At 39.1% G+C, this 13,761-nt stretch overlaps 1 protein-coding gene across 3 annotated transcripts in view; it reads right to left on the bottom strand.

Annotated features, from left to right (window-relative positions):
* Positions 1-13,761, bottom strand: part of CDC14A (cell division cycle 14A) — a 62,019-nt gene that overhangs the window by 29,883 nt on the left and 18,375 nt on the right. For all 3 annotated transcript variants that reach the window (XM_054072940.1, XM_054072941.1, XM_054072939.1), the window contains exons 4-5: positions 11,397-11,489; positions 6,033-6,112 (exon numbers count right to left, since the gene is read on the bottom strand). In XM_054072940.1, coding sequence (XP_053928915.1) covers positions 6,033-6,112; positions 11,397-11,489 — 173 coding nt within the window. The remainder of the gene's footprint in view (positions 1-6,032; positions 6,113-11,396; positions 11,490-13,761) is intronic.

Below are 13,761 nucleotides of genomic sequence, written 5' to 3'. Positions count from 1 at the left end.
GAATGGGAACTTTAAGTGTGAATAAACCTTCAATCCAACAAAGAAATATTTCAAAACGAAAAGCCATACAATACTTCCATTACTTTAGATAAGCTGAATTTACCAAAGCTGTAAAACAAACTTTACAGACAAAACATTTTTGACAGGGCAAGGTTGGATAACGGATCATTCCAGCACAGAAACACTTTAATAAACAAAAAGTCTTACAAGCAAGGAATATTAAAACCCCAATGGGAACACAGAAAATCTTTAAAAGCTGTAACAAAGCTGTTACTGTCTGAAGGGGCTGACAGAAATGATCCTAAATCAGTGCAAACCACAAAACAAAGTATTTAGAGAAATATGAATTGAAGATAGGATGGTAGCAGGCATTCTGTATTACATGTTGTTTTGCTATAACTGGAATATAATTTTGATTTTATTTATATGTACATAACTAGATCTTCAACTAGCATCTGATACTGCAGCACATAAAACAATACTGGAGGGAAAAAAAGGCACAAAATCTATAATCCATTAATAAGGAGCACTATGAGAGAGAGGGAGAGAAGGGAGAGGGGGAGGAGTACATTGAACTTGACCTAGATGTACAAGATAAGCCTATCACTATTCCAGGGGTACGGTATTCTTAGCTAGAGCTCCCACAGACAGCGATTACCCATGGAGTGCACGTGGGTGCTGGCAGCTAACATCCCGCACCTGTATCATCCGTACCTCAAACATCTCATTTCTGTTGCTGTGTGCCTAACCATGAAAGCCGTGGAGAAACCAGCACTGCTGACACTTCCCATCCATACAGTGAAATTCTAGAAAGACTGAAAGCCAGGAAAAGTCCAAACAGGCGAAGTTTTGGAATGAACAAATAAAAAGCTGTTTAAATCTAATCCCAAAATCCCAGAAACTCAAAGAATAGCAGTATTCTCATGTTTTTTTAAAGAAATGCAACACATTGGGTAAACAACTGAAAAACACCTCCATTTGTCTTTTGTGGCAGAAGGCACTAGTGTAATGAAATCATAAACACCAGATATAAATGACAGCACAGCACAGCAGTGAAATAACACTGGAAGAAGTGCCTTAATATTACTACCTAACGCTTCAAGGAAAAGCATGAGTTTTGATGAACTGTGAGCATATTATATCAAAGCTTGTCATAATCTCCCCTACCCCTCAAATACCTTCTGGTAAAAAAAAGAAAACAAGTAAATCTTAAAAGTTCCTTTTTTCCTTAAAGACGTAGTCATTTAGCACTTAGAGTCCTTTGCAGGATAAATCCAGGGGTAAAAAAAATTATTTTCTGATTTCCAAAAGCACAAATGATTGATTAGAATCAATTCCAGATGCAAACCCCATTCCTAAATTTTACTGTTTTATGCTCCAGAACTTTAAGCTAAGCTATCCACAGGAATTAAATTTTAGGTGTAAGAACAAAGACTTTCATCTGGTAGAAGTATAATCCATGAGGACTCTGCATGCTGGATCCACTGATACAGTAGGTGATATCTGAAGTACAGGTAAGACAAATGCTTGTGAACTCAATATTAGGAGATATTACTCTATTTGCTCTCAAAATAAAAAAAAAAAAGTGAATATTTGGACGAGATACAGATGTAGTGTGAATCTGAGCTGGCATTGCAGAGTTGCAAATCCCACATCCAATTTCACAGTTATTGTAGCTGACCTCAATACTGCATAACGCTTTCCCTTTCACCAAACCTCTGAACACTGTCAGTAACAGAATAGTTTATTTCCCCTGCACTTGCCAATAAAGAAACAAAATCCAAAAGCTACAAACTAAAATCTAGCTCTGAAATGCATGTCATATGTAGAGACTGAATGTGATAATACTGAAATATATTTGCTTTTTCTCTTTACAGTAAAGCCACTGCAGAATAGTTTGAGGTAAAAATCTAAAACTTAGTTTCACAATAGGAAACTGGTATTTAGGATTATTTAAAACGGTGTTAGCACCTTTTCTTAAATGGAAGTGAGAAGGTACAGTATAATCTTCAAGAGACTAGAGCGTCACCAAGTGACAGTAAATCAGCCAAAAATAAGAACAAAGTGAGACAAAATAAAACAGTAGCGCCTTATTCTCCTGCTTTGTCTTTAGTTTTTCTATTATAAAAACAAAACAAGAGAATTGCCATGGATCTTGTAACAGGGAATACTGATTTCCTTCCACCCCTGAACAATATTTGCTGAAGCTGTCTTTAAATGAAATACCAGCTGAAGATGTAAGCCGATTAAGGCTTTTTGAGGTCACCGAGCTAGATGAAAGTAGATCAGTTTCCCAGTGATCACAACATGTAAACGTACCTTGGTATTCCATGAAGAATATGACAGTCCTGCACCTTTACCAATTGAGAATTGTTATTTTCCAAATAGAAGACATGGTGTCCAAATTAACAAACTTGTTAAGTAGTCTAGCTCTAACACTTAACTAATCACTGCTGACTGATAAATCCTTGCACTTGAACTATTCAAACAGAGATGACCTATGCTACAGAAGTTATATAATATCTAAGCTCCAGGCTCCAAGAACAAATTCAAGTCAGTAAGTACTGAGCACCAATGATTAATATCTCAAATTATTTCCTTCCTAGACCTCAGAACAGGAGGGAAGAGCTAAGACATTTAGATTATGTTTTTCATTGTACATAAGAGTAATTTTAGTCCTTTTCAAGATACTGAAGATTTCTGAGGGGTGCAAACTTCCTCACAGCACCAACTTGTTTCTTCACAAGTATGTCTTGGTGCCCAGCACACACACTACCTAAGGCAGTGCTGCTGCTTCCAGCTCAGGTCCATTTGCTTGAGCCTCTGTATCATGCTATGGTTTACACCAGAGCGGTCTCAAAAATCTTAGAATGAATGGGACTGAAAATCATCTTAAAGGCCTTGGAAAATCAGGGAATGAGGAATAAATTACTTCTTCCCCATTCCCAGCTAATACAGAGGGCTCTAATGCAGGCCCTCACCAGAGCTACTAGTCCTTCTCCTCAGCCTCAGTACTTCTTAAGCTCCTTATTTATCTATTCCAGCCTCTTCCTATGAATTTGGCTCCTAAATATTCCCTCCCTATCAGACTCCCCATTTCTTGCCCAGACTCCCATCTTGTCAGAATCCTTAAGTTTCTTTCCTCGCTCCTCTTTGCCCTGCCTCCTGTACAGCTAGATTCCACAGCTTTCTCTCCCAGCAGCACAAACTACTCCACAGGTAACAGGATCTTAGGCTCTAATCCAGTGCCAAAACCGGACGCAGTCCAAAGCAGCACCAAAAGAAACTTAAGCGCTATCCAGCCCAGCACTATAAAAGAAAGAACACTCAAGAAATCAAGATAAGTTTAATTCTTCTAGAACAAGCTTGTAATACTGTATTTCTTCTAGAAACTGCAAGGCTCTGCTCAAGAAGATCGCCTCCCTCCCATCCTCTAAAACAGGCAAAGCTTTGCATGAAAAAAACCCACAAATCCCAAAAACATACCAAACCCCAACTACGCCACAGAAAAAACACCACAAAAAAAAAAACCACCCAGAACCTCCAAAAAAAGCTTATCTTTAGCCAACTGTTTATCTCCCAGCAACCCAGGGCTTGAAGCACAGGGACAAAGACTGCCAGAAGAGTTAACATTTCAGAAGACTGCCTATACATTTATTGACCTCTTCTCCTGAAGCTGACAAACACAATGAAGTGATTGTACTTAGGTAATCATTTTGACAACCCTGACTGAAAAAAAAAAAAGAAGTAATCCCTTTGCTGGACACTGAAGGTGGCAATGTTTTCATTACTATTCTTTCCCCTGGGAATCACAAAGTGCTCTTTGTATAGAAAATGAAGCTATCTTCAGAAAATCTTGATGTTTCTTTCATTTTTTTTTTACCATTACTTTACTGATAACAGAGTAGCTAACTATTCTATTTTGGAATAGAATCTTATGAATTCAAACTCACAAATATTTGCTCTGATTATTATTTAACACTTAAAATTAAATAGTTTTGTGTCATTATATTTGTTACTATGGTTCTTAGCAGCCTCACAAGAAATCACTTTCACTACTCGCTACTAGTCAAGCGGAAAGAGCACTTTCTTCTTATTATTACTTCTATTACCATCATCATTATTACAAGGAATTGACTACAAAACAAAAGCCTGTAGCCTTTCGTTTGAGCGAACAGGATCTGCAAACACTACTCCTCTCAAGTTTTTCCATCCCAAGTTTTGGGATCTGACAACTAATGTTCTTCACGTTGTCAGACTCTCTTTTCTACACACCTTAATCTTTACTTTGGTGGGGGAAAAAAGAACCAAAAGACATAGCAATTTACTACAGTTCCAAACAGTAAATGTTTTCAATCAAGGAACAAGGTGCAGATACTCTCTGGTAACATACGTCCTCCACTACTAAGAAGTTCTGCTTTGTAAACAAGTTTTGAATAAGCTAAGCTTCAGATTCTGAAAAATTTAAGTCACTTTAGTATTAAATGCTTTTATATCAAAGAAATACTCCTACCGAAGTTGAACCACTGAGAATTTGATATGTAAAGGAGAATCAGATTTTTTTAGACTCCACTGAAATGCTACATTGTAATCCCCAGAAAGAAGGAAATTACTGCAGTGAACTGTTTCATTTGTTGCTACCCTGAAATGATAAGGGGACAGAAGAATGTACTGACACAGTTTCTAGGCTCAGAATAATGGAGCTTGCTTCAAAGAACTTATTGTAGCAATTTTCCAACAGCAGACCCTTCTGTAAAAGGAAAGGACTAAAGTAATTATTTCAACCCGGGAAAAGATCAGGAACCAAAGAATCTAAGGGGTGGAGAAAACTATGTTATTCTTTGTTTAACATAGCTCATCACTCCTATATTTTATATAGAATTTGAAGATGTTAAAACACATTGACATTTTTAAAATAAATTATTTTTTTTACACGTTGTACCAAGCATCTTTTATAATTACCTGAAAAAACTCTATAGATATCAATAGCTCAGTAAATAAACTTCTTGGGCTTTGAAAAGCTACCAATGACCAGGTAAATGTATAAACTCTATGCCAATAAAAGCTACCACTGATTCGATACCTTTATTGAAAATGCGTTTGATGGTTTAAGATTTCATACTCAAACTGGTCTTTGCATACAAATCTACCACCCCTGTGTTTATACTGCATCCGGCTTATATACAAGCTATGAGAAGAGAGACAATCCAATCCTCCTTTGCTGAGTGGCTGCGGAATCAGAGGAATTTGATATGGATAAGATAGGTCTACATCTACAAATGCCTCAGCTGACACTGAACACAACTTGCAAAACACTGACCGCCTTAAAAAAGAGGGTATTGACCTTCTTTCAGTTGCCTTTTTTTTTTGCCAGTGTCTGCATAAGAATACTGTGAGGTATTTTTATTCATAAAGCACAACGGTATTCACAGTCCACACCACAAAAAAAAAAAATATATCTGAAAGTCTCTTTATTAGACAGGTATGATGTCTAAAACTCCTCAGACCCAACTGTCAACGTGAACTTAACACAGAGAATAAAGACAGATTGATAGAAATCAGCTATGATTCCTTGAAAACAGAAAGGCAAAGCAACCAAGTAACTGGAATATCAGTACTTCTTCTGTAAAACAGAAAATATAACAGTATCAAACTGATTCATGTAAGTCTAGTGTGTTAGGCAATAGGCAATTTAGAAGATTTGAATGACTTTCAAATAGTAAAACACAGTACATCATGAAGAAGAGTTTTAATTGCTAAATCTCAAACATGCTAAGAACTATTTTCTAAGCCTGACAGTTTGCAAGACTGGGAGTGTTAATTAACTTAAATCAATGAAAATGGCTTTATTATTACAACACAGGGCAACTAATTTCACCAGAAGTAAAAAAAATATTCTTTCTGGAGATCAGTCATTTTGATGTATCATCTATATCAGACATGAAACCCTTCTCTAGGAAGGCAATCTGAAAAATGCATATTTAGCAAATTGCAAACCACAAAAGTTAGGTGCATTTCTCATGTTCACGTACCTAAATGGAAGATATGGTGGATTAGATCCAGACAGAAGTGTTCTGTAAGCTTCTTCTGGCGTTTTCTTCAAGTATATTACCTAAAGGGGGTGGAAGAAGAGGGGAAAAAATAAGCCCTGAGCCTGAAGTGTTGTTAACCACATGTATGCTTCCCCCAACCCATCAAATTCTTAAGTATGTATACTATACTCCTTTATGACCAACTCCTATGACACTTATAGGTCAGAAAGGACATACCTACACAATGTAAAAGATTCAGAAACCAATAGAAGATGTCAGAAATTGGGAATTGTTTCATGTAATTTCCCCCTCTTAAAAAAAAAAAAAGAAGAAAAATCACATATTGCTGCAAATGAGAGAATTTAAGATAGACCCATCATTGTACTAAGATGAAAAATAGGTATTTACGCTAGGAGCTCTCCGTCCAGCTTCAGAGGAGTCAAAATATCATCACAGCATCTGACAAAAGAAACATTTCTCCACCACACCTCAATGGAGGATTTTCCAACAAATATGACTTAATGGATATATGTATTTACTTAATTCAAGAAGTGGAGGGCCCCATTTCTTTTTATTTTTAAGCTGCAACAGTCTGTCTACACCAATTGGTGCTGCTAAGAATCAGCATCAATTTCATGCTTTCAAACCCTGCACCATAGCAATGCCATTGTGCTTTCATTCATTTGTAAATGATTCTTCTATCTGTGAAAGAAGTGTCCTTTATATTTCCTTTTTAGTCCCTGAGGCATTGGAACAGGTTGCCCAGGGACGTGATAGATACCCCATCTCTGGAAACATTCAAGGCCAGCGTGTATGGGAGTCCAAGCAACCTGATCTGGTTGAAGATATCCCTGCTTATTGGCAGGGTGGTTGAACGAGATGATCCTTAAAGGCCCCTTCCAACCCAAACCATTTTATGGTTCATTTTCTTCCCACCCGTACCTGCCATTTTCAAATTAGAAGCGTATGGAACACATCCACTCTAGAGCTGCTAAGATCACAAGAATTCTGCGAAGCCAATGTAAAGCAATCTGAAGAAAGGTGTTGCTTGAAATAGCAAAAAAGGTTGCATGTGCTGCAGTAACTGAAAAGCCTTTGTACTTGCTGACCTCCCAAGGGAGGGATTATGAATTTGAGCAGTAGTGTGACACGTTAGACAGCAAGAGAACAAACCGTTAAAGCTTCAGGCAGGGCTGATCTGTATTTTTAAATTAGGTAAAAACACTCCTGCAAGCAAATGACTGGACACGCTGTCCACTATTACCCAGTCAGATGCAGTAATAAAATTACAAACTTCAGAACTCAACGGCTTTCCCCCCTCATTGGCATTACAGAAGTCTAATAAAAGCCATTACTACATAAAATACACAAAACCATTGCGAGGAAGAATGATCAGCCCGTCTGCTGACGAAAAGGAAAACGAGCTCAGTGGATCTCTTTTCAGAGTTTGACACAGTATGAAAGCATCACATTTCACCAAGACTGCAGAAAAGTCAGGTTTTGGTCCACTACTCAAGTTGTCGTCTTTGAAGAACTGCAAGAGACAATTACTACTTATCCACTGCAAAGGTAGAACTAAAGCTGTATGCTTACCAGGAGGAGCAAGTGTCAGAAATGTATGTTCTCTCCTTCTCTAGAAGTACTAAAGCAGTTACTGCTACAGATAGACTAGTTTTCCTCCTGCTCTTCTCCCCCAGGGAGTTCAAACCTTACTAGATAGCACAGCACGCAACCGGGCAGGAGTTCCTTGGTTTCCAGCCAGAAAAGAAACATAAATACCATAAGCATATAGAAAGAGGAACCCAGACCACAATTCATCCATATGTCATTAGACAGGAGGAAACGCACTTGTCTTCACAATTTCTCCAAGAATGTTTTTTTTGATGACAAGTGGGGAGTTCATGTAATCATTTCAGTAGAATTCAGTTACATCTACTCCCTCTTGCACCTCTCCCCTCAGAGGGAAACTACTAGTGACAAGTTAAGTTAAACCAGGCTACTTTAGTTTTGGTATGCACGAAAGTACTTGCAATACTATTTTAAAAGAATTTTTAAAGACTATTTCTTTTAAAAATTAACTATTGTGGAAGACTGTGAAAAGCCCTAAGAATTGAAATAAGTCTCCAGACAGATGAATGAAAAGTAAAACGATACTAGCTTCAAAATATTCTCTGTGGCGTCCTCTAAGACTTTGCAGCATCCTGTTTCTGACATGACTGAACAGTCTCTGTTTTAGTCTTGGCCATTTAGGAGGAACCCTGAACTCCTCCATAAGATCAGAGAGTCTTCTGTTCTTCTAATACTTCAAATACGTTTTTCTTGTTAATCTGAATTTTATGACAGAAGTAATCTTTGTGGAATCCTTAAGAGCAAGGACAACTATAGCAACTGGACACGATTAACCCAGATGTATTCAAAGTCCATTGTAAAAATGAAATTTTAGACAATGCATCTTCCTGAGAAACAATTTACAAAAAGGCAAGCTGTTGCCAATAAAGCTTTAAGAGTTAACTTTTGCTTAAACTTAACACTTCCTTATTAAAATATTGTAATAGCTATAGAGTATTTCAGTTCAACTTATCTAAGAAGCTGTTTAACGGAACAATCCAAATTGCATAATCACCATTGGAAACCCATTCCTAGAACCTGATCCACTGTTTTCCACGTTTCACGTTACACTTAATATTTTAACAACCAGGACAAACAAAACAAGCCTTCTCAATTAACTTTCACACGTTAGTAGAGATCATAGTTCTACAATTTTCTGGTCTCAAAAAGTTTTTATAATAAAGAAAAGACATAAAATCTAGAAGACCTTAAAGGAAAGAGTACCTACATTTCTGTCACAATTTGAATATTCAAACTGTAGCAGATCCAACTGCCAGTTACAGTTCTCTCACTGAAGAATATGATTAGATTCCTTCAGGTGAGGAACCACTCTGTCATGTAACCGAAGAGTGTACAACTACTGCATCTGACTGAAGATAGCATTTACAGGTAAAACACTCCAAAAATGCAAATATTCTCTACTGACTATGAAATAAATATATCTAGATTACATACGCAGTTAAAAAACAAAAAGTAGAGTATTAAGTAGAACATAAATGGCTTCTTAGAATAAATACATATTCATTTAATTAATTCATTTGCATTAGTAACCACCATTATAGAAGAAGGTGAATGAACTGCCATCACATTTTCAAGTTTAGGAATACACATCTATAGAAATAATTCTGGGGTGACATATTTAAGGAATATTGGATTACTTTGTGCAAACTGTTCTCCAATGTTGTACGAAATTGAGATGAATTGAAAAGCGACTATAAAGTGTTTTCAACATGAGAAGGACTACTTGTACGAGTAACACTGTACTAGTAAAGAAGTATTCTTAGTAAACACAGTCACGCCATGGCACACATACCACGTGCTCCCCTCTCTTGACTTTCTTTAGAGGGATTTCTGCTGGCTTCCCCCGCAGTGCATGCCCTTATCCCTAGCTTTAGCTGCTGAGCAGCTCCTTCAAATAAGGACTACCAAATATACCAGACTGTTCCCACATTTAAGTCTTAAACACTGTAAATATGGCACAGTCTTACTTAGCTGATCAGTTCTCTGCTTGGAGATCCATCTTGCATCTTACAGCCCTCCTTTTCTTTCTGTTCCTACAAGAAGTTCTCTTCATGGACAGCGGCACTCTCTCCTTGGGTCGAGCTAATACTAGGCCTTTAAACCCCTCATCCACAGAGAACAGCTGAGATACAGTCACATAACAAGGACTGGACAAGGGGAATAAAAAGAGAATCTTGTCCCTTTCAAAATGCCAGGGTTTCACCCTCTCCAAGGCTTCTAAAGTGTATCGGAAGGTGAAAGCAGGATCAGACAAGGGCAATCAAGGGAAGGCAATTAGATGCTGTAATCTATAGATGTGCTAGATGAGTGTTCTCAAGCTATAGGCTTAATTAGACCAGCTTTAAAACACTAAGTGAAGCTTTCTAAATGCAGAGCTGGAGATACAATGATGCAAACAGGAAAGAAAAAGCAGTCAGAATGGAATGACTGAAGCTCCTATACAAACTGCAGTGTGGGAAACATTGCTAAGATGCTACATTTCCATAGATTTTGATGTGAAGGGACAGTAAAGCTTATAAAGATACGCTATCAAATTTGGAGGCTCCTTAAACAGAATACAAAACAACGAATTGCAAATTAATTCCAGCATTATTAAACATAGTCTTTTATAGTGAAAAAAAATCATAACAAACTTAGAACATTCTAACTTATTTGTTCTTGCTACTTCTTTTGTAGAGTTGTTCCATTGGGTCTACTTCCCAGGGTTAAAAATCTAACACAGATTTTTAAAATTTGAACTTATTCCCAAATTTTGTTTCCATCTTAAATTTAAAACAGATCTTCTTTCTCAAAAGCATTTACACACTATTCCCATACTTGTAGTAAAATGTTTTGTTTAAGTACAATAATCTGCAAACCAATGTCTTTCAATATTATCATCTGCATTTATTGAGTTTTGCTTTCAGCTTGACTTCAAGCCTGACAGAAATACATCAACTTTCACACAGCATAACGCCTGACTTAACAGAGATTTCCAGAACTCAGCTGACCATGGGGACATCAGCTCAGGACCAGCAGCCACTTAGTTCCAATACTTTATCAATGTAAAATACGCTGAGTTTTCAGAGTTTTCTACATGTGTGCTCCAATTCTGCACAGCAGAGCAGAAAGGTGAAACTGCAGTTTGAGCTACATCGCTATGAAGACACACAAGTGGCTGTGCAAGTGTCAGATTGGGACCATCAAAACTTAGACGGCATAATAAATGAAGCTTGTGTAACTAAGCCAGCCCTGTGTATCGCATATTATCTCCAATATTAGAAGGCTGAAATACCTCAATTTTTCCATTATTCTGGGTAGGCTATTAACAGTAACTGAGAAAAGAAATTCATCCAATAATCACTACAGCTCTGGTCTAGTAACTTTAAGAAAAGCTGTGAGAGAAAGCTTTCTCCATCCCAGTATGAACTGAGCAGCAACTGATCCTAAGACAGTCAAGAGGAGGTAAGGTTGTGGTTTACATTTTTGACATTCAAGAAAATAGTATCCTACGGGAAAAATACGTAATCTACAAAAGCCACCCCCCTGTGTAGTAAAGTAAATGGAGTGAAGTGCCAAAGACTTCACTTTAGGGCTTCCCTAAAACTCATAGAGCAGAATTTTCACATGTAGCTTAGAGAAGAATTGCAATCTGCCTACCCCCCCCTAAAGGGTCATCCCTTGAGATGCTATTTCACACATAGGAGATGTCTTTTAAGGAAGGTTAGAAGTATCCATGTGATAAATAATACTTACTGCATATGCACCTACTAGAAACGCTGCATTTGCCCGTTTCTGCTGGTCAAAACTGGTATAGTACACGATCTTCTTTCTTGATAGGCTGAAATACTGTTGAAAAAACAAACCAGACAGTATATTTACTGAGAGAAGAATACACTTTAAAAATACTTCTAAAAGTCGCTTCTCCAGAACTGAAAAATAAGTCAGAAAGAGTTCACAGAATCACAGAATCACCAGGTTGGAAAGGACCCACTGGATCATCGAGTCCAACCATTCCTAACACTCCCATGTCCCTAAGCCTTTCCTTAAACACCTCCAGGGAAGGCGACTCGACCACCTCCCTGGGCAGCCTGTTCCAGTGCCCAATGACTCTTTCTGTGAAGAATTTTTTTCTGATATCCAACCTGAACCTCCCCTGGCGGAGCTTCAGGCTATTCCCTCTTGTCCTGTCCCCTGTCACTTGGGAGAAGAGGCCAGCTCCCTCCTCTCCACAACCTCCTTTTAGGTAGTTGTAGAGAGCAATAAGGTCTCCCCTCAGCCTCCTCTTCTCCAGGCTAAACAACCCCAGCTCTCTCAGCCGCTCCTCATAAGACTTGTTCTCCAGCCCCTTCACCAGTTTCGTTGCTCTTCTCTGGACACGCTCCAGAGCCTCAACATCCTTCTTGTGGTGAGGGGTCCAGAACTGAACACAGTATTCGAGGTGCGGTCTCACCAGTGCAGAGGGAGAATAACCTCCCTGGACCTGCTGGTGACCCCATTTCTGATACAAGCCAAGATGCCGTTGGCCTTCTTGGCCACCTGGGCACACTGCTGGCTCATGTTCAGTCGGCTGTCAACCAGCACCCCCAGGTCCTTCTCTTCCATGCAGCTCTCCAGCCACTCTTCCCCCAGTCTGTAGCACTGCATAGGGTTGTTCTGCCCCAAGTGCAGGACCCGGCATTTGGCCTTGTTAAATCTCATGCCATTGGTCTCAGCCCAGCAGTCCAGCCTGTTCAGATCCCTTTGCAGAGCCTCCCTACCCTCCAGCAGGTCGACACTTCCTCCCAGCGTAGTGTTATCTGCAAACTTGCTGAGGGTGCACTCAATGCCTTCATCCAGGTCATTGATAAAGACATCAAACAGAGCTGGACCCAGTACTGAGCCCTGAGGAACTCCACTTGTCACTGGCCTCCAGTTGGAGTTAACTCCATTTACTACCACTCTCTAGGCCCGGCCATCCAACCAGTTTTCAACCCAGGAGAGTGTGCGCCTGTCCAGGCCAGAGGCTGACAGTTTCTGAAGCAGAATGCTGTGAGAAACTGTGTCAAAGGCTTTACTGAAGTCCAAGAAGACTACAGCCACAGCCTTTCCCCCATCCAGTAGTCGAGTGATTTTGTCATAGAAGGTGATCAGGTTAGTTTGGCAAGATCTGCCCTTTGTAAACCCATGTTGACTGGGCCTGATCACCCGGTTCTCTTGCATGTGCTTCATGATAGCACTCAAGATTACCCGTTCCATGACTTTCCCTGGCACTGAGGTCAGACTGACAGGCCTGTAGTTCCCCGGATCCTCTCTGTAACCCTTCTTGTAGATGGGCACAACATTAACCAGCTTCCAGTCTAGTGGAACTTCCCCAGTCAGCCAGGACCGCTGGAAGATGATGGATAGGGGTTTGGAAAGGACATCTGCCAGCTCCTTCAATACTCTTGGGTGGATCCCATCCGGCCCCATAGACTTGTGGGAGTCTAGCTGGGCAAGCAAGTCTCTAACTGCCTCCTCTTGGATCACGGGAGCCTCATTCTGCTCCTCTAACTCTTGGGTTTGTAAACAGAAGGAACAACTTTCTTTACTATTAAAGACTGAGGCGAAGAAAGCATTAAGTATCTCAGCCTTGTTCTTATCCCCTGTCACTGTTGTTCCTTCTGCATCCAATAGGGACTGGATATTCTCCCTCGTCCTCCTTTTCCTGTTAATGTATTTGTAGAAAGACTTTTTGTTGTCTTTCACAGACTTAGCCGATTTGATTTCTAGTTGGGCCTTGGCCCTCCTGATTTTTTCCCTGCACGATCTCACTTCCTCCCTGTAGTCCACCCAAGAGATTCCTAGAATTAAAGGAGAAAAAACTACTAATACCATGAACAGTCCTCTTACATTATAGATAAGAATGCAGTGAAACAGTCACATCATCAGGGCAGATGTCTTAAGTTTGCTATGCAAAAAATATCCTATAAAATATAACGGAAATAAAATGTTTAATATAAAATTCTGCATTTCCCCCCCAAGCTTGAATATCTGAACAACAGCTTATGAACACTGATTAAAGACATGGATGTTTTTGACTAAAACACTCTCATATATGTTAAATTTCTTTAGCACATAATTCTGTGGAGAAGACGAGAAG

The sequence above is a fragment of the Cuculus canorus genome, chromosome 8 (assembly GCF_017976375.1).
Source record: "Cuculus canorus isolate bCucCan1 chromosome 8, bCucCan1.pri, whole genome shotgun sequence".
Taxonomy (NCBI): Eukaryota; Metazoa; Chordata; class Aves; order Cuculiformes; family Cuculidae; genus Cuculus; species Cuculus canorus.
This window is presented reverse-complemented; position numbering and strand designations above follow the sequence as displayed.